Here is a 20,644-nt window from a genome sequence, read left to right on the forward strand (position 1 = left end):
GAAAATGAAAACACTAACTAGAAAAGATATGCACCCCCATGTTCACTGTGGCATTATTCAAAATAGCCAAGACATGGAAACAAACTAAGTGTCCACTGATAGATGAAATGGATAAAGAAAATGTGATTACACATACACACACACACACACACACACACACACACAGAAGAATATTATTCAGCCATAAAAGAGAAGGAAATCTTGCCATTTGCAACAACATAGATGGACTTTGAGGACATAATGCTAAGAGAAATAAGTCAGAGAGAGAAAGACAAATCTCACTTATACATAGAATCTAAAAAAACCCAGAATACAAAAACAAACAAAACCACCCTCAGCTCATAGACACAGAGAATGGATTGGTGCTTATCGGAGGTAGTGGTGAGGGACAGGGCAGTAGGGTGTAGATGAAATGGGTGAAGAGGATCAGAAGGCACAGCCTGTTGCACACCTTAAACTAATGTGTTTTGTATCAATTAAACATCAAGAAAAGGGAGCCTTGGACTCTCTCTCCCCAGTTCAGCCCAGGGTATTTGAGGGACCAGGAGTTGGTGGCTCTGAAAGGAAAATAGTCATCCAATCCCTTCAATCCTCAGCAAAACCCCTCTGCCTGACATGGCAGAGGCTGTAAATTCAATTATAACTCAAGTAGAAAGCGGATGTTCAGGGGCTTGGCTTGGAATGGGACCAGGGCTGGTGAACAGACATGGATGCAGATACACTGATATATGGCACACAGACCCACATTGTATTCATGAGAGACACAGACTAACACACACAGATGCACGACACCCACACAAAGAGACACAGGGGCACCGATACCAATTCAGTGCACACACACTTTTACCCAGAGAGACCGTGGCCATACAGGCACACCACGCACTCTCTCAGAGAGCCCCTTCTGTCCCCTGCCCACAGCCAGCAGAGCGGGGCCCTTACCTGAGAGTGCAGGACAGGGGCGGGAGGAAGTCTGAGGCTCTCCGTCCTCAGGTGCGTTGGTACAGGGCAGTGATTTTCAAATGGCGCGCTGCAGCACACCGCTGTGCCACGAGAATTCTTAAAAACATGCGTTACTTGACTATTTAGTCGGGGGCACTGACCTCCTTTCTCTTAGATTGTCAAATAAAACCATGACAACAACCAGTACAGCAATAGCCATCTGGTGTGGATGAATCAAGATTACACTTATTTTTTTGTCAGATTGGCAAAAAATATTTTTTAGTGTGCTACAAAATTTTTGTAATTAGTTTATGTGTGCCATGAGATTAAAAGGTTTGAAAATCACTGGTATAGGGTGGGGAGGAGGTGGTATGGGTCAGGTACACAGGAAGGATCATGGGCAGAGGGTGTGAGGGAACAAGAGGGGGATGGGCTAATCTTATCTGGGCAAAGAGCAGCTGGAAACAGTTTGCGTGTGGGGGGAGGGGCAGGCAGAGAGAGTTGGAAACAACCCATTCTCTGATGGGTCTGGTAAGAAGATGCATAGAACCGAGGCAGGGGTCCCAAACCCTGGCAAGGCTGTTCAGCACCCAGTTGGCTGTAAATGTTTGTGGAGCTGCTCCTGAATGCCAGGCCCTGAGCCTCACGCGCTTTAGTTAACCCGCTGACTCCTACAAAAGAGATAGGATTCTCACCTGCTTCCTTGGGTGGAAGAGGATGTAGTGACCCTGGTGGAAGAAACTGGTAGGATCTTTGCCCCGGGCACCAAGCCCCGGTCCTGGGTTCTCCAATATGCTGCCCACACCCAGGGAGCCCTATTGTGAGTGGAAATCAAACAAGTCAGAAAAGGGCACTTCCACGATGGAATCTAGACAAGAGGGAAGGGAACCTGGGGTTTTGAAGTTTAGGCTGCCAGCTTGCTCTGCACCTTGCAAGCCCCTGTGCTCTGGCCTCCACGAAGCCCTTTGACCTCTGCTGTGGGACACAACCCTTTGCTCTGTGTGCGCTGGCCACACTGTCTGCCCCTTGTCCCCTGCAGACAGACCAGCTACGCCTGGTACAGGCTCTGCTATCCCCTTGAATCCTTTCTTCTAATGCCTCTTGCCCCGGCTGGACTGTCTGCTCGCCTTTGTATTTACAGAGGCTGGCCCTTAGCAGTTCTCCTGCCACTCGGCAGGCGCCCAGTTACCTGGTGAAGTCGGAGTGTAGTTATCGGGTAATAATGGAAGTATTATAATATTGATGCTTCCATTTCTGTGGCTTATGTTTCATTTTTTTGTCTCTTTTACATATTTTTAAAAATTAATTTTTTTCTGGATAAAGGAGGAGAATGTCTTCCATGATTGCAGCCCCTGGGTGACCTGAGCTCATGCTGCCCGCCCTTGAGCTCACAACGGAGGGCGAAACTGAGGCCAGCTAAGACTCCCATTCGCAGGTAGGCAAAGGGCTTGGCTGGCCTCTGTTTCCATCAAGGAGAGCAAGAACCATGCGAAGCTGAAATCATGAAAAAGAAAGCAGAGAAGTTAAAACAGTCGCTGTTCCAGATTTTCCTGTAAAGAGCCTGAACGAACTATCTGCACATGAATGGCATTGCATTCATTTTTAAAAAGTAATATACTTAGTCTCTGGGTAAAGATGGCAGAGCTTTTCGTTGACTATGTTCAGCCCATCTGGTAAACTTGTCCAGATAGAATGTGTTTTGGCTGCTGTAACTGGAGGAACCCCTTCAGTGGGAATTAAAGCTGCAAATCATGCGGTATTAGAAGTGAGAAGAAACAGAAATCCATTCTGTATGATGAGCAAAGTGTACACAAAGTGGAGCCAATTACCAAGCACGTAGGCATAGGCCCAGATGACAGAGTGTTTGTGCACAGAGCTCGAAACTAGCTCAGCGACACTATCTTGTTTACTAAGAACCCATGCCCACAGCTCAGCTGGTACAGAGGGTAGCTTCTGGGACGCAAGAAATATACCTAGTCAGGTATATTATCGTTATTGCAGTTACTTTACTCATTTATGGTTGGAATGAGGGATGACCACATTTATTTCTGTCAGATCCATCGGAGCTTACTTTGCTCAGAAAGCCATAGCAATGGAAAAGAACCATGTGACTGGGAAAACTTTCCTTGAGAAAAGATACAAGAAATATCTAGAACATGAAGATGCCATTCACACAGCCATATTAACTCTAACGGAGAGCTCTGAAGGGCAAGTGACAGAGGATAACATTGAAGCTGGAATCTGCAATGGAACTGGATTTAGGAGGCTCGCTCCGGCGGAAGTCAAGGATTACTCGGCTGCCGTTGCCTAACAGTGAAGTGACTGAAAAATGCAGAATTTTGGATAATCTCTATACTTACACATGTTTAAAGTATGTTTTGTTTTGCAGACTTCTTGCACACTTATTTCTATGTGATTTAATGGATTAATGTTTTAAAAATGACATTTATAAATCATAATAAACTGTTAAACCCAATAAAATGAAGTGAAATAAAATAAAAAGTAACATACCTGTTGCCAGATGGGTCCTAGACTTACTGCGGTGTTCAATTTATAAGGTACAAATGTCTAATCACTACGCTATATACCTGAAACTAATATAATATTGTGTGTCAATTATAATTGAAAAATAATTTAATAAAAAAAGAAAAAAGTAACATATCTGAGAGAAATGAAAACAGATCCTCACAAAGGTGTATAATCAAATGTGCAGAGTAGCTTCGTTTGAGAAAGCTAAAAACTGGGAACTTTTCAAATGTCTGTCAATAGGTGAATGAATAAACAAGTTGTGTATGCACTTGATAGAATTCTACTCACCAATAAAAAGAACTTTGCTATATGCTAAAACATGATTGAATCTCAAAATAACTGCTGAGTCACAGAAGCAACACATAAAGAACACATACAGTATAATTCTGTCTAGAAAATGCTAGAATTTTGGAAAATCCTAGGAAATGTGAACTATTGTACTTATAATGACAGCAGACCAATGGTTGCCTGGGGACATGGGTGGGAATGGGGAGCGGATGGAAGGAGATGTTAGAAAGGGACACCAGGACACGTTTGGGTTTGATGGGTATTTTCATGGTCTTGATTCTGGTGATGGTCTCATAGATTATACGTATGGCAAAACTTATCAAACCACACAAGTTGTGCCGTTTATGGAATGCCAATTTGGTCTCAATTAGAGCTGTAAAAAACAAATAATATCCACATCAGAAAGTAACTTGAAAAAAGGAGAGAAGGAAAAAGTAATTTTCCATTATTTCCATGGTCCGCAGAAAAGTATTTCAGTGTGTCAGGTTCTTTTATAACATCAGTTATCTCACAACAGCTCTTGGAGATGGGTGTTCTCTTCCCCTCTTTTGTAGATTTTAAAAATCCAGGACTCAGAGAAATTGAGAAACCTGCCTGAGGTCACCCAGCCAGCGTACAGCTAGTCCCAGTCACCACCCTCTGAGTCTAGCCTTACCGTTGTCTCTCCTTTCAGAAACGCTCTTCTGAAAAATTTCATGCTCTTTGGTAACATTGCGGGCAAAGAGCTTTGGTCAATGACCAGGTGGGGAGTTATTACTGTGTCACCTACACGTTTGCTTGGGGGAGCCAGGGCATGGAGGGCAGAGGTCCACAGGGCAGCATACAGAGGCGGGGGTGCCCGAAGTGCTCCCACCGCTCAGCCCACGCCACCTGAACCGCAGGGCCTGCCTGCACCCACGCAGGCCCTCCACACCCGCCTCTTCCAGGAATCCTCCTCTTCCCCTTCAGGGACCCTGACAGCATGACCTCCCCACCCCACCCCAGGGCTCAGCTATGGCAGGAAACTAGAAGGGGAGGCCTGTGTCCTCTCGGACCCTCAAAGGGGACTGAGGGGCTGCAGGGCTGAGGACTGCTCTGGTCTTGAGGTTCAGGGGTTCTCATCATCTCTGGAAACAGGGTCTGAGCCCGGGGCCCTGGTCACCACAGAAAGTACGGAGTACTTCCCTCAGTGCTAACCCTGTGGGAAGTACAGAGGCTGTAGCACTGTCTTGATGAGGTGGATAGAGAAGCTAGGACAGGCTCAGCAGCCTGGGCGGGGCGGGAGGCCCGAGGGAGGTGAGGATGCCCACAGCAGGGTGAGCATGTTGGAGTGAATTTACAGCTGACTACGATGTTCTGGATCTTCCCTACCAAGCCCTAAGGTGTTGTGGGCAAGCAGAGCGTCAGCCGCAAGTGTGTCCCTTCTTTCCTTCCGCACTGTGCCTTACAGGTAGTAAGCACTCACCAAGTGCTTGAACTTATGGTCTGGCTGAGAGAGGTGGCACTTACCTGCCAGAAAGACACCACCTAGAAGAGAAGGAGCCCTAAGGAGCAAAGGAGACGTTGCTGGGGTGAGAGGCTCAGCTCAGGGAGAGGAGAGGCTCAAGGGCGTCTCCTGTAGTGGTAGAGGCTATGGGTAGGGGTCTCGGGAGAGTGCCCACTGACAGTGAAGGCCAGAATGCAGGATGTCCCTTTCTGTGACCTCCAATCTCTCTCAGCAGATCCAGCAAGGCCCCTTGCTCCTGGGCTGCCTTGTTGGGTGGAGAGGGAGGCAGGATGGCCAGGCTCCTTTACATGGTTTGGTTGGACAGGTTTCTCACTGCAGGAGAGCCAACGTGGCCAGCCCTGGGCATGCGCTGGAGAGCGTGCTGCAGCGCTGGGGCGTCGGCCTGAGTGATTGGGGCAGTCGCTGTGGGAAGGCCTCCACCCCTCCACCCAGACTCCTGGGCAGGTCACCGACCCTGATCACCAAAGAGAAGCTAATAACACCTGTCCTGGCTAATTAACAGATTTCAGAGCTTGATGAGATCAAATGGCATCACATGTGCGAGGGTTTGGCAATGTCAGATGTAAGAGCAAGGTGTTGTGTCAGGGTTAGCACTGAGGCCTTACTTGAGTCCCTGGCCTCTCCATTCCTTCTCTTGCTCACACAGGGTTCTTCCTGCTGGACGCGGCCCCACCTCTGGCCCCTGGCATCACTCAGAGTATCTCACTGACAGGCTCCTGAGAAGTTCCCTCCCTGTCCTAGGCTCTGGCAACAAACACCTTGCTTCCCCCGAAATCAACCAATTGTCCAGGTTTTGAGGGGTTTCTGGATGGAGAACTTTCAGTGTTAAAACAGGGTCAGTTCCAGACAAACTGGGACAGTCGGTCACATTACTGCCCTCCCCACCTTCAGGTGGCTTCCTCTTCTCTCTGGTGAATATGGTATCCTAGGCATTTCAGCATTTCTCTTCTCTCATCCTAGTTGTCCTTACCTGTCTTGGATCCTCTAATCCAGGGACGCCACCCAGCGATGGGGCATGCCGCCCCGGGCCATTCCCGAGACGCTGCCCTCTTCTCAGTGGGGCCAGTCAGACCTCACCAATCCCTCAGGCTCCTGTTGGGTTTCTATCCTCTCTGTACCTCAAAACTGTGCGAGACCTCTTCCCTCTCGTGAGAAGATGTAACCCCACCTATACTTCACCCCCTTGAGAGACCTCTGGGATGAGCGTCAAGGGAAAAGACAGCCTGTCTGTCTCATGTCAACCCTCTCTGTCTGCCCAGAGGAAGGAGCACCTGGGCACACACAGGCAAGCCCAATCTGCTCCCCACATCCATGAGGGTCTGCAGGCCTGAATCCTTGATGTTGTCTTGGCCCTTCCCCTCTCCGCCGTGCCCACCCCCGGCCTTGCTAACGCCCTGAGGCCTCGCCTCCTGCTCACTCTTGCCTAGGCCCCCACTGCTCTGCCTGGCCCAGACCCCTCCCTGCAGGCTCCAGGCACAGCTTCCTATGCGTATGCTTCCCTCCGGCCCCATCTCGCTTCCCCCATGCCTTACCTGGGTGACCCATTCTGATTTCAGCTTCCTAAGCCGCTGCGCAGCCTCCTCAGACCCTGCGGTAAAACCTCCACTGAGCCCCTCTCGGACCACTTTACCCACTTGATCTGCCGTTCAGTGTCCTTCTGGTCTGGTCTGCACCTTCCTAACCTAACAGTCTTGCTGGTGAGAGCCACCGCCACTTCCCCCGCTGCACTGACAGGATGTCCTCTCCCTACCATCCCCTTGCTGAGTCTTGCTCATCCCCTAAAGCTCATCTCCTGGAAAACTCTCCTCCTGCATTGGCCTGGCATTTGCAAGTGCCTCTGAAGTGGGGCTTGGGCGCTCACCTCCTTGTCCCCGCATAGCCTCAGCCAGGTGAAGCACACAGGAGGTGCTGCTACTGTCATGGGCCAGCACTGACAGGGGCCTCTGATGTGGGCAGGTCTGGGAAAAACAGTCTGAGTCACCTTCGCAGCTACCAGGGAGAAGAAAGTCCCCTACAAGGGAGACCCCAGGGGTCCAGTGCCACACAAGGGTTTACCGCCCACTGCTGGGCCTGAAGCTGGAAAGCACGAGAGGGTGTGCCCTGGAGAGCAGAATGGAAGGGTAGGTCCCCAGACCAGTTTCCCTGCTGCTTCCTGATGCCTCAGAGGGCTTTGGCCCTGGCCTACTCTAGCCTCTGTGCTCTGGGGGGAGGTGGGGCGGGGCTTCGTCTCTGGCGCCTCGAGCCTGCCTAGGGCCGGTCCCTCTGGCCAGATCTCCTGCATTCTGAGTCTCCTCCACCCAGGGCCAGGCCTGGCCTGACCTGTAAGGCCTGCACATACTTTAGTCAGTAGAAGTTCGCACAGCAGTTTCTTGACCCAGGTATGGCCACGGTGGAAGTGGGGGTAGGGCAGGGAGTGGAGGGAGTGGGTTTGTAGGAAAGGAACACTGTACTTTAAACCGCCTTCTTGCCCCTTCCCATTCACTGGGCTGCTGCCTAATAGCAGGGCTCTCATGCACGCCAGCTTTGCTCACCCTCTTTCTCAATGCTCATCCACCCACCCAGGCCTGGCAAGTGGCACCAGTGACCTCTAAGGGCTCAGCCCCAGGCAAAACAAATGGTTCCCAGGCATTGGGATGTGAGCCTGGACCTGAGCCTGGTGGGATAGAGAGGCAGGTGAAGCATAGGGACTGCTTCCAGGAGCGCCAGTGCTGGCTGGAGAGAGGTGGCAGCCAGAGAGGATTTCAGAGGGGACAGGGCATGGGGGAGGGGCAGGCAGGGAGGACTCCTTGGAGGGGGCGGGGCAGGAGCCTGGCCTTGCAGGATCAGTGGGGCAGGGAATAACGTGAAGGAAGGTGTAGAGAGAATGCTGAGGGCGTGCCTCAGGATCTCCCCAGCCAGCTCACAATAGGTGTCCATACCTTAGGGCCTGGTGGTCCTCAGTGTGTTCAGTCCCCTGAAGGCTGGCGGGAGGCAGCCTTGGGGTGCCTCAAAGGGTACTGTGAGGGTCACATCCAGAAGGTGGCTATCACAGTTACCTGAGGCAAGAAGAAAACTATTTTGAGTTTTACTCTGGGTCACATGTTGTTCTAGAATCTAGATACATAGGGGTGTTACCGGGTTATTTCATGTCATCTGCCAGTGGCACGGTGGATTAAGTACACCTCATTTTACAGATAAGGACCAGAGACAGAAGGGACTTACTTAAATCCACACAGCCGGTAAGGGGCGAAGTTAATTTGGAATCCACTCTTCCACTCTGTCTCATTTTAGGACAAGGGCAAAGGCTGGAGTGCTTATATTTAATGATCAGTCACCCTCAGGGGCGGCCATTCTGGAAACAGAGAACAAGGTCTGAGTAATGCAGGCTGCATGGGTGGGGCCTCTGCCAGGTCTCTGCTCCCCTGTTCGGTGTGTGGTCCACAGGGGCTTTGCTCCCTGGATGCCTCCCTCTTCTTTTCTTCCTCAACAAGAATTCCCAGACTTGCTGCCAGGGTTTGCTCTGGGTCTGTACCACAGGCCCATAATACCTTCCAAAGGGAGGAGATGTGACCTGTGAAGTATCTGGGCAGCTGGTGGGTCTGCGGGGAGTAAGAGTGCCAGGCAGGGAGGCAGGTGCCCTACTGGCTTCTAGCCGCATCTGTGCTTCAAACAGGCTGCGCAGCCTAGGCAGAAGAGGCTATCTTTCTAGGCCTCCCCATTAATAACATAAATCTGGAACTGCGTAACTTCTCCAGCCTGGTGGAGTTGAGAGGCGGGGCTTATGGAGACTTGAGGTAGAGTTGCTGCGGCAGGCGCAGGAGAGGCGGGGAAGACCCCTCCCACCCTCAAAACTGGGCTTTTGGAACTCTGCTGCCCCTAGTGGTGGCATGGAGTAACAGAGACAGGGTCTCAGGGCGAACAACATGCTGGTCATCTCCCTGCCTCCCCCAGACAGTGGCCTTTACCTGTGACGGCCTGCCTCAGGGCTGCATGGGTTCTGGGTGAAAGAAAGGCAGTCACAGCCTATATGTAAGATACTCACAACTGTGCCCAGGCTTGCATGGGTTATTCGCTCATGTATTCATTCTGCAAGTGGTGGGAGGGTCTGTAGTTTGCAAGGGGATCTAAAGGCCCTTGGCACACCATTTCTGCCCTCAGACAGCCTCTGTCCGGTGGGAGGGCAGACAAGGAAATCACAGACTCTGGAGAAAATAGGAGAACGTGGAGGCTGCTCCAAGGTGTGATATTGTAACACTTGGGAAGCACAGGGCCAGAAACTGTGGGGCCCTGTCTGACTGATTGTTGGTTTGTTCTGGGCACACAGGCCTCCAGCCTGACGGGCTTATAGGCCTTTGCCACGAGGTCAGCGGAGGCTCTCCCTGCAGACGCTTCCAGGAGAGGTGGGTCACCCTCTGCATGGGGTGGCTGGATTTCTACCAGTGCCTCCTGTTCCCCTGGCTGGGAGCGGGACTGAGGGGGACAGCTGACCTTGCCTCATCCCTGCAGCCCCTTCTGTCTGTACCCTTCCTCCTCAGGTCTGGGAGCCTGGGTTCCAAACATGATGGGGAACATTAAATGTCAGCTGCATCTCCCCCTGATGATGATGCAGGCTGATGCTCTGCAGGCCTCCCAGCTCCAACAACACGGTGTGGGCAGGTGATGGGAAGCTTAATTGCCACCCCACCAGAGCCCTGCCCCTGGACTTCAGGGGCTCTGCAGCCTGTGGGGGGCAGTGTACAGAGAAGGTGGGAGAGGGAGCGAGGATGTGTGAGAGAGAGGCCTAGGACAAGAAGCCTGGGTGAGTCATATTGCTGGGGAAGTAGATGCATCTGACTCAGTGGGAACATCCGGCAGGAAAGGAGGGGAGAGAGCAGTGGCATTTCCAAGCAGGATGGGAACTCTGGGGCTGCAGAGATGGGGTGTAGGGTCAGGGGCGCTGTGTGAAGGCCTGGCCAGGAAAGAGACTAAATGTGGTGAGGAGGGGAGAGTGGACAGGAAGAGGCGGTTCAAGGGGAGCAGAGGTTGGGTCTCTGGCTGGTCTGGGGAAGACGGAGAGGGCAGTGGGGCTTTCTGCTCTGGAGACAGAAAGGGACAAGTTATGCCATGAGATTAGGGAAACTGAGGCCTGGTCAATCATGGAGGTAGGGAATGCAGGGGCCTCTGACACCCTCAGGGTCCACAGGTGAGGGCCCTGTAACTACTGAACGAGACCCCGGACGCTCCTGGCACAGACACACCACCCCTCTTCCCAGTACCCCATGCCCAGGTCCCAGAGGCTCTCAGGGCGGGACGGCCAGGTAAGCTGCTCCCCCAGGCAGAGGGGCCAGCCTCAGCTGTACAGGGAAAGTTTCGCGAGGGACCTTCCCAGGAAAGTCTGCTTCTGTTCTCTGGGCTGGAGTGGGGGAAAGGGCCAGCCCTAGAGAGTAAGGCCAAGGAAGGGCCCAGAGGCGAGGAGCCTGAGGAGGGGAGGCTGGGGGCCGGCTGTGAGCTGTGGTGTCAAAGGTCCTTCACCCCATTACCAAAGAAAGGCACGAACAGCTGAGCCTCTAAAGTACAGGGGTGGTTGTACTTTAAAATACAGGAAAGACAACATTCAACCTAAAGGAATGAATGACTAATGGTGTTATTTTAGGTATGAGGTAGTATTTGGTAGCATAGGGGAGGTGAGCTTCTTGATCTCTTCAAATGATTTTAACTAGGGCTGGTGAGGAGAGTGAGGGGAGGCTTGTTTGAGGCGGGGGCCCCCGGGCTAGGGAGCCGGATGGACTGGGTCCTGTAGGCCTTTCTCTACTCCTGGGAGGGGCGAAGGCCTACGTGGGCCGTCCATCTGTGTGCCGGCAGGCCCAGGCTGGGGCGCGGGGCCTGGGGGAAAGCAGGGCCTGGGGCCGCAGGTCCCCTGTGTAGGCTCAACCTGCCAGGGAGAGGTCCCTGTTGGTCTGCCTAGGGACACTGGGGCAGGGCAGGGAGAGGTGCTGGGCAGGGCCAGCTGGCTGCCAGTGCCCTGGTCCTCGCCCTCTGAGAGTGGATGGGTGGGGGCAGTGGCCAAGGCGTTCCTGGCTGGGAGCCCAGAGGAGTCTTTTGTAATCACAACATGATCTCGTGTGCTGAGCAGCGAAGCCGGCAGGGAGAGGCCGGCAGAGGCCTGGCTCCGGTGGCTCCCGTGTCCCTCCTGCGTTCGCTCCCCCAGGGCTGCTCTGGAATTCTCTTCGCGCCCGCTGTTGCCATGCACTCAGCTGTGAGTGGCACCTCACCCTCGGAGGGCTTCTTAGGGCTGGGAGAGGGTTGGGACACCGGGAAGCCATACTCTGGGAGCAGCTGGGGACAGCTGGGCCTGGGAGGAAGAGGGCTGTGCCTAGGCAGGCGGGGGGGGGGGGGGGGCTGGGCAGGGGCATGGGTGATAAAGGAGATCCTGCGGGCAGAGAGGGAGGGACCTGGGCCTCCCTGGAGCTGGCTGTCTCCTGTGCCTCGCTGCCAGCAGCTCACGGCCCGGAGCTGCTGGGCCCCTGGGAGTGGCTCTTTCCCACAGGCTGGGCACAGGCCTGAGGAGTGGGGTCTGGGGCCTGGGAGTTCAGGACAGATCAGGGGCCTCTCTTCTTACTGTGGTTTTGGGCCTGGGAGCCAAACAGCTCCCTCCTCGACCTCCTGAATCCCCTGGCAACTTCCCAGTCACGGCAGGTTCCACTGCCAGAGCCATTTATAACTCCCATTCCAGGCTGTGCTCGGCAGTGGAGCTCCCTAGAGAGCCGGGGGAGGGGCAGCCCACTGCTGGGAGCTGTGGGCCTGGGTACGAGGCCCTGACCTGAGCCCGAGAATGCAGAGGGCTAGGCAGACAGGCCTAGTGGGGTGGGGGCTTGGGGCCTTCTGTGTGTCATCTCCTCCTGTGACCCTAGCTCTAGGTCTGGGGTCTGTTCTTCAGGTGGTAAGAACCTGGCTAGGTGGGAAGGTTGGGCCACTGGTAAGGGGTGACCCCCGCGGTCAGGAGCTTGGGCCCTCTGCAGGTGCCTCACGGGACCGAGTCCCTGATGAGCAGGCAGGAAGAGAAGGATGCCGAGCTGGACCGGAGGATAACTGCCCTTCGCAAGAAGAACCAGGCCTTACTACGCAGGTACCAGGTGAGTGGGCTGTGCCGGGGGCTGGGAGGGTTCACGGGGCTGGCGCTCCCCGCGTCACCCACAGACCCTTGTGTGCTGGCCTCTCCCTGCAGGCTCAGCCTGGGGACAGGGTGAGGGTGGGTGTGGTCCATCTCAGAGGCTCTGTGAGGGTCTGGGGGACTCCGTGGTGCGGTGTCTCTGCCCCCTGGTGTCCCACTGGTGTCTCTCTGTGTAGGCCTGTCAGCGTCTGTGTCTCTGTACTTCTGGGGGGCCGTGGCCTGTGCTGACCCCAGGCCCTCCCACAGGAGATCCAGGAAGACCGTCGGCAGGCGGAGCAGGGGGGCATGGCTGTGACCGCGCCGGAGCTCCTCCGACCCGACGGCCTCACCATCACCATCAGCCAGGTTCCCGGGGTAAGCCCCACCCGGGAGACAGGGCAGGGCGGCACGGAGGTGTCCGCCCCATGTCCGGGGGGACGACTGCCCCTGCTCCTCTGCTTCTCCCACTTACAGCTCTGGGTACTCTCCAGCTCCCGATCTCATGCAGCCCAGGTCACTGTTGTGCTCCCATCACCAAAGGGCCACAGTTGAAAGGCCAACAAATGGAAGCTTCCTCATACGCTTTTCCAGCTCTACAGCCCCGTGCATATGCCTCAAAGCATAGGCCACTCCTCAACCCCAAACCCCAGGGGTCAGAGAAATGGGGCTGAATGCTAGGAACAATGGACGAGGGACAAAGTCTCATTGTCTGAGTGCTCTGGATTTCCCAGCTCGGAGATGACGGGTCACTGTGGCATCTTGGGCCCCAGAGTGGCCCTGGGCCTGGATAACCTAATGCCACTGGCATGTGAACGTCCCCTGGAGTCAGCTTCTCTGTGGGCATTCCAGGGAGGGCCAGGGTTGGAACTGGCCTGGGGAACCACCCAAAGGACCCAGCCCCCAGCTCCTGCCCAGCCCTGCCCGCATGACCTGAGGACAGAGCACCTCATTCTGCAGGAGAAGCGGGTAGTCAGCCAGAACTGGGCAAGGAGCCCCCTTGGGCCTGGAGCAGCCAACGAGACGCTCACGGATGAGGAGCTGGAGGACCACACTGACACCTTCTGCTTAGGGGAGCGGGTGGAGCTGGCCGTGACCATGGAAAACAAAGCCGAGGTGAGCAGGGTGGGCGCGGGAGGCCCGATATCAGGTGTGTAGCCCCTTCTTCCCAGCTCTGCCACACTGCCACACTCACCGCCTCCAGGCCAAACGGATCGTCAGTGAGAAGCCCACCAGAACAAGGAGCCAGGGAGCAGAAGGGTCACCCGGCGAGGGCTTGGGCCGGAGCTCTGCCATGCAGATGGCTGCCAGCTTGGATTCTGCACGGAAGGTGTGTCTTCAAGAGGGGATGGGGACATGGATGTGGCGGTACCCATTGAGAGGCCAAGACGCTGAGTCACATATGCCCCCCATCTGTGGGGACATGCCCAGGCAGCCCCAGCAAGAATCCTTTCTTCCTCGGGCCAGCCCCCCCCCATTGGGTGGGCCTTGCCCTGAGAGACAGGGTAAGCCAGAGGTGTGATCCACCTCCACCTCCGTCCCCTACCTGGACCTCTGGTGGCTACTGGGTGGGGGCTGTGGGTGGGGCCAGGAGGGTGCAGAGGACTGGCCCTGTGCCAGGTTTGACCTCTAGGTGGCAGCAGCCCCTAGTCCTGGCTCTGCTCAGAACTGCTGGGTGCTTCTCCACTCCGGGCCTGGCCACACACCCCTGCAGCAACCCTGTGGACAGGTGCTATTATTATCCCCATTTTACAGATGAGGAAATGATACACAGAGAGGTTTAGTAACCTGTCCAAAAGACACAGCTAGCAAGTGGATGGAAACCGTGCCTATGGCAAACAGCACATTAGAGATGGAACACACCGAATTTTTATATGGGGACGGCAAAACCTTGAGAGAGGAAGGGGTTAGTAGACTCTGGATTTCCATTCCAAGCCCAGGGTTCTTTCTGCTTCTACCCCATGGTGCCAAGTGTCTTCTCCTAGCAGGGTGCTCGGGAGCCCCGGAGTCCAGGCCAGGCCCCCGGCTCAGCCGCCCACCGGCCAGCGTGGGGGCCCCTGGAGCAGGGCTGGGACTATGCCCAGTGGAAGCAGGAGCGGGAGCAGATCGACTTGGCCCGCCTCGCCCGGCACAGAGATGCACAGGGTGACTGGCGCCGCCCGTGGGACCTGGACAAGGCCAAATCCACGTGGGTGGCAGGGCTGGGAGGCGTATTGGGCAGACATGCTGTGGGGCCTGGGGTAGGGCTAACTGTGGGTGCTTCTTGGAGGCCTGGTGGCACTCTCCCCAGGGTGGTGAGGGTCTGCCTGGGCCTTCGGGTCAGGGCTCTGCGGGCACTGGGTCCCCCGTCTTTCCTGGGCCCACCGTCTCCCTGCTGCCCTCAGTTCTGGGGCTGGGGGTGGGGAAGGAGGAGTTGGTATGGATCTTGCTGCAGCCTCTGTCTGCCCTGCACCAGCGTCCTGACTGCCCTCTCTGTCCCCACAGACGGCAGGGCCCCAGCAAGCCTCGGGAAGAGGGCCCGGGCAGGGCCGGCGGCACCAGGGGTGAGCCAGCGCCCCACCTCAGACCCCTTCCCCCCTTGGCGTTTTTACCCCTTGCCCCCCTCTTCCTCTCTTTTCTCTGTCTTTTGGTTTACCCCTCATTTTCAGAGCTGGTAGGAAGCACGCCAGAAAATCTTCCTTCCTCTCCCTTGCTATCAGAGTAGGACACCATGACCTCCCTGTCCACCCTCCAAAACCGCAGCTTCTGCCCCAACTTCTGACCCCTGAACATCTGCGGAGAAGGCTCATGAGGAAGTCTGTGCTGGGGTCCCGCTGAGTCGTTGGTTCCTCGGGGGTGAAAGCCCTAGTTTCCCTGGCCTGACCCGTTGTAGGAACAGAGCTCTGCGAATTCCGGTCCTCTTATTTTACGCATGGGGAGGCTGGCATTGGAGAGGCTGGCCGGTCACTTAGCCAGGAGTGGCAGTGAGCACAGGGACCCTGCTCTCCTGATCTCCAGGCCAGGGCTCTATTAGGGGGCCAGAAAGCCCAGAACTGGACCAAGAGAAGGACCGACAGCTTCCTGGCCCTGGAAGAACTTGTGTTCCTGCTCCAAACTGGTGTTTGGTTCCTTTGCTACCACACCCTTTCCCTGTTTCCTTTGCCCTGCTTAGGTCCCAGGAGCCAGCGGAAACTACAGTCTCCACCATTGCCCCCTGACGGCAAAGGTGAGTTGGGAGAGAAGGAGGAGCAGGACCCCATGAGCTGGTGAAGGAGCTGGGCGGCTAAGGGCCTCTTCACTCGTTGATTTGTGGGCCATTTCTTGCAGGTGGCACTACTCGGGGTGGGCAATCTAGCAGAGCCTTGGTGGCACCAGCTGTATGCAGCAAAGCTCGAGGGACGGAGAGGCTGACGGGCAGGGCCCGAAGGTAACAGGTGGCAGAGGGCAAAATCAGGGAGGCACCTGGGCTTCTTGATTTGCTGGCTCTCCTTTGCCCTGGGAGTTGAGAACCCGCACTGGCCTGGTGCCTGCTCCAGCCCTCCCTGGGGCCTCTGCCTCCTGGTTGACTGCTGACTGCTGCCTGGTGGCAGGTTAATAAGATGCAGGGAGAGGCCATCAGCAGAGGCTGCGGCAGTGGCGGCAGCAGCAGCGGTAGCAGCAGCAGCAGCAGCAAGAGCTTGGTGCCCAGGGAGGCTGGTGGTAATTACAGCAGTTACCTTCCCCCGGGAAGTCAGGTGCCTTTCCCAGGCAGCGCAGGCAGGGACACGCCTGCAGTCTCCACAGAACTCAAGGTGCTGCAGGCTTGGCATAAACAGCAGCTGGGGACCTGGGATGGGGCTAAGGAGGGCAATGCTCAGAGGAAACGGCTGAATTTGGGGAGCGGGTTGGGCTGGAAGGGAAGCATCCAGGAGCCTCGTTCTGGCTCTGATGCTCCTGAACCCTGGGGAACATAGGCCACCAACTACGGTACTGGTGGCATGATGTGGGGTGGGAAGGGTGGGGCCTGCCTTGTGCTGTGTTTCTACAGGTGGGAGACAAAGGAAGATAAGGAGGAGGTGGAAAGCCCGGAGGTGGGTACTTGGACAGAGAGTGGGGAGGGCTAGGGACATGAGCCCTGGATTTGCCAGCCAGCAGGGCCAATCTCTTGTTTCAGGGAAGTCAAAGCACCAGCCAGACTCTGAACGAGAAGGAACATGCACAGACACAGAGCAGGATGGAACAGGGAAGACCCCCGAGTGCCCCGGCAACCAGCCCAGCTCCAGCATCCCCAGAGGGGCCAAAGGGGGAGTCAGGAGCTCCAACAGCCAGCCCGGCCCCTGGCGCTGCACTAACCTCTGACTTGGTCCCCCTTGACCTATCTCTAGGAGGCACCAGTAGCCCTGGGCCTGGGAAGAGCGTGGGTGTGTTCAGTCCAAGGCCTGGGGCCCAGGAGAGTCCGACGTCCTGGCCGGATGGTTCCGAGCAGCCCCTGGGGTGGAATGATTCCCGGGCTGAGCAGGAAGTCCAGACTTACTCTGAGTCACAAAAAGGGACAGGGCCCTTAGAACCCAGAAAAGATGAGTCTGGCAAGGCTGAGGCCCAGCAGGGCCTGGCACCACGAAGCAGGCCTCCCAGAGGAACTGGCCAAAGAGTGAGGGGCAGAGGAGGTGTGAGGGGCAGGACAGGGGTCCCTGGCCCCACAGGGAGATGCTGAGCAAAGCTCCGGGGAGAAGGAGGGCCAGGCTGGGGAGAGGAGGAGAGAAGAACAGAGTCAAGAGCCTTCTTTGTGAAGGGTGTCTTGTTGCTGGTGGCTTGTGGCAGTCTAGCTGAGCAGTTTGGCAAATTCTCTGGCCCGGTGACATTGTGAGGGCAGGGAGCTGTCCTTCCCTATACCTCATGTGCACACACCTTCGTGCACATGAGTGTTTTCACCTGCAGGTACAGCCCCTGGTGTATTCCCCTGCCACACCTGGTCTCTGAGGCTGGTAAGCCCTGTCTTGCTTGGGTCTACTGCTGCCTAGGCCACAAGCTTCCCCCCTACTCCTCATGGCAAGAAAGCAAGGCTGAGAAGCACTTAGCACCTGGCTCGCATTGCCTCCCTCTCCAGCTGCCAGCTCCTCCGGTGCAGGCTGCCTCAGCAGCTGGCATGACCAGCCCAGGCCTGGGTCCTTGCCCTCACCTCTGCCTTGCGCCCAGCTGACTCACAGCCCCAGACTCAGGAGGGCCGAACCAGGGGAATCCCACCAGTCAGCCAGAAGCCTTGAGGAGGCTGAAGGCCAGAGAAAGGGAGGCCACAGTTGGCAGGGGCTGAGCTGGGGCTGAAAGAGCAGAGCTAAGGCTTCCCCTGGAAAGGTCTCCTCTCTGAAAAGGGGTGAGGCTGGGTGGGGAGGAGACAGTCTCCTCTCCCTACAGTAGGTGGGAGAGCTTACCAAGAGGGAACCCTGTCCCCATGCCAGGTCAGACAGTGAGTACCCTAAATGGGGGTCAGAGAGCAGTCCTGTAGCCCAGGGTCATTTCCTGCCATCTCCTACTTCCTCTCCCCACCACCTCGCCAAACCGTGGTCAGGCAAAAGCAAGGACTCAGGCAGGCTCTGAGAGATAAGAGATAGCGACTCCAGCTAAACAGGGCATCAGGACTTGTCTTTCTACTTAAGTCTTCATTCCTGCCCCTCCTCCAAGGCCCACCGTCTGGTGAATTATCCAGACTCTGCACAAGCTGTGGTTTCTCTCAATTCAACAAACACTTCCTGAGCACCCATTACCAGCAATGCAGCCAGTGGGCGATGGGGACTTTGCCAGCAAGAGGGAGGGAAGAAACCCAGTCATTGGGCAGATCCAGGCTGCACAGGAGCTGTTCTTGCCTGTAGGTGCCCAACAGGGGCCAGGGGCTGGGAATGGTGGTAGAAGCCCAAAGGGAGCCATCCTACCTCTGCTAGCAAAGGCAGGTACCCCTCCCTTTCTCATTATGTGTACTCTCTGCCCCCAAGCCCATGCCTGGCTCTCCCCACCTGGCCCCCTCTGCTCTCCTCCTCTCCGGTCCTGCCATGGTTGCTCCTGTCTACTGAGAGTGCCTTCCTAGGTTCTCTAGGGAGTGTCCAGATTGTCCCCAGGACTTCTCCATTGATCTCCAGAGTGAAGCCTTAACCATGGGGTCGCAGCCTGAGTTTCCTCACCGGCTCTCATTCCACCCTCCTCAACTATTCAGGAAGCATGAGGAGGGGATCAGGTTGTTTAAGGGAGTGCTTCTCACATGTTAGGTGCAGAGTGATGCAGATTCTAATTCAATAGGTCTGGGGTGGACCTGAGGATATGCAATTCTACTGCTTCTCCTGGTGATGCTTATGCTGCTGGTTCCTGGACCACACATTGAGCAGTGAGGGTTTGGAGTAGCATGTGTGGAGGGCTGCGACAAAGACAGACTAGACTCTCACGGCTTGTTGCTGGCTATGCAGAGGATGGGGAAGTACTGCCTCCGCTGGTGGGACCTGCTTGTCTTCAGAGCTGGGTGGGAAATTGAGCCAGCTGGGAAGATGCTTGAGAGGCCAGTGAGTGCTTGTGCCAACTTCCTGCAGTAGAGAGTGAGAAAGCTGGGTGAGAATAGGAGGTGAAGGGGGGAGGAAGAGGTTGGTATGGGGTTGATCAAAGGGATTTTGGAAAGGCTTGGGAACATTCCTATGTGTATGGGAGGAAGACCCTTGTGAAGTGAATAGACAAGAATGAAAGAGTCCCAGTTCAAGTTTTTCTCTTGCCTTCCAATCACACAAACATGGCTTTGGAGCATGGCCCTGGCCCATGGGAACCCATGACTCCCAAAGGATGGTGCTGGGGTAGGGTAGGTTCAGGCAGGGCCCTTGAATGCAGGTGTTTCCAAAAGTAACTGTGGTTGAGAACTCGAATTCTGAGATTCACAAACTGCTACCAACCCCCAATGCTTCCGACTGTACAGACGTGCCAAAGCATATCTCACTACAGGATGGGGATTTAGTATTTTGACAGAGCTCTGCTTCAGCCCTCACAGCAGGACATAAGCAAGAGAGAAAGCTGGGCAGAAGAGCTTTGGAGAGATAGGGCTTCTCTCCCTGAGGGGAACATTCGGAAGGACCTTAAGGGATGTCACAGGAGCCACCAGGGGCTGGAGAGAATGAAGACTGGGACAGGACATCTTCACTGGAGGAAGGCTGTAGGGCAAGGCAAGTATCACTGAGCTTTAGTAAAAAAAAAAAAAAGGGGAGCCCTTCTTCAGAATAAAGGGAGCCAGCAGCTATGGGGGCCACCCCTCCTGCTCCTGGATGGAACCAGGTATGGAGCAGGAGGGAGACATCCCTCCAAAAACCTCGGGGTCATGGAAGGCTGTTTTTCTCTCTTCTTGGACCCTTAAGGCCTGGCTGGGAGCCTTCCTTTTGGTATCCCTTCTCTCCGATTAACAAACAAGGTTGCCCTTAAAGGTGGGAAGTTCTTCATGAGACAGGGCTATCAGAAGCCCAGGCACAGACCTGAAGGGAGTGAGGAGGGAGGTCGCAGGAAGTAGTGAGTAGTAGGAGTAGTAGCTCCCCAAGCCCGTAGGGAGATGACAGCTCTGCCTAAGGCCTCAAAATAAGGAGAGCATCAGAGGCAGAAGGCGTCCCTGCCCTGGGCCCATATCCCTTCTCAGAGGGGAGCAGCAAACTCTCCTGCAAGGGAGGTAGGCTTTTTGATGACAAGCAGCATGGCAGAGCAGCACAAACATGGGTCTTAGAATCCGACAGACTGAATCTGAATTCTGTTTGCCATCGACTATCCGGATGACATTGGTCAATTTAACCTCAAAAAACCTCAGTTTTCTTATCTGCAACATGGGGCTAGTACTACCTACCTTGAAGGGTCGCTCAGAACATGAAAGATAAGAGTATGAGAAATATGCCTGGCACACACTAGGCTCTCTACTAAAAGTAGCCTAAAGGCACTTAGTAAATATTTGTTGAATAAATGAAGTAGCTATTTGGTGTGATCTCTGTCTCCTTTGTTTCCCGTCTTTTCCTTTACCTTCTCTCCTAGTCTCATTTTCACTGGGGTCAGCACCCTCACGGAAAACAGGGCTGGTTTATAAAGTTTACCAGCATTCTAGGACAGTGAACGGCTTTCACCCAGGGAGTCTAGTTGAGTCAAAGCCTCAGAAAGTGACCCTTCCCCGACAGGGAGGGTTCTTTGTCTCCACTCACCAGTGGGATCACAAGGATGTCCTAAGCATTTCCACCTAACTTTACACATTGGCTCCCACAGCTCAGAGTGGTTCCTCTTGCCCTCTGTTCACATCAGGAATCTCATGAACCTCCACCAGTTTTCACTTCAGTGTTAGCTGG

General features: G+C 55.1%; 1 protein-coding gene and 1 pseudogene across 2 annotated transcripts; both read left to right on the forward strand.

Moving 5' to 3' along the window:
* The first annotated feature begins 2,441 nt into the window (after positions 1–2,441).
* LOC129063030 (proteasome subunit alpha type-2-like) lies at positions 2,442–3,250 on the forward strand (annotated as a pseudogene).
* An 8,062-nt stretch (positions 3,251–11,312) lies between these two features.
* CCDC9B (coiled-coil domain containing 9B) lies at positions 11,313–20,246 on the forward strand. Of its 2 annotated transcripts, XM_054565589.1 has the most exons (11): positions 11,313–11,456; positions 12,220–12,333; positions 12,618–12,725; positions 13,308–13,463; positions 13,552–13,677; positions 14,336–14,535; positions 14,832–14,890; positions 15,499–15,552; positions 15,654–15,753; positions 16,354–16,396; positions 16,480–20,246. In XM_054565589.1, exons 1-11 carry the CDS (start codon positions 11,313–11,315, stop codon positions 17,017–17,019), a joined length of 1,644 nt encoding a protein of 547 aa, XP_054421564.1. In that variant the 3' UTR covers positions 17,020–20,246. The 2 variants fall into 2 exon arrangements, with proteins under 2 accessions (XP_054421564.1, XP_054421565.1); XM_054565590.1 differs by lacking the exon at positions 11,313–11,456 and having other exon boundaries at positions 12,267–12,333; positions 12,548–12,725.
* The last annotated feature ends 398 nt before the right edge of the window (positions 20,247–20,644 follow it).

Source organism: Pteronotus mesoamericanus, unplaced genomic scaffold (genome assembly GCF_021234165.1).
Source record: "Pteronotus mesoamericanus isolate MK-2021 breed Mesoamerican mustached bat unplaced genomic scaffold, CSHL_Meso_final contig_164, whole genome shotgun sequence".
NCBI classification, from domain to species: domain Eukaryota; kingdom Metazoa; phylum Chordata; class Mammalia; order Chiroptera; family Mormoopidae; genus Pteronotus; species Pteronotus mesoamericanus.

What these genes read in the sequence shown, in the direction of transcription:
- CCDC9B (XM_054565589.1), top strand. Translation starts at nt 11,313, where the DNA reads ATGATCTCGTGTGCTGAGCAGCGAAGCCGGCAGGGAGAGGCCGGCAGA. An exon ending in CCATCAGCCAGGTTCCCGGG is followed by an intron (nt 12,726 to 13,307) that starts GTAAGCCCCACC and finishes CTCATTCTGCAG; the next exon opens with GAGAAGCGGGTAGTCAGCCA. An exon ending in CTGGACAAGGCCAAATCCAC is followed by an intron (nt 14,536 to 14,831) that starts GTGGGTGGCAGG and finishes CTGTCCCCACAG; the next exon opens with ACGGCAGGGCCCCAGCAAGC.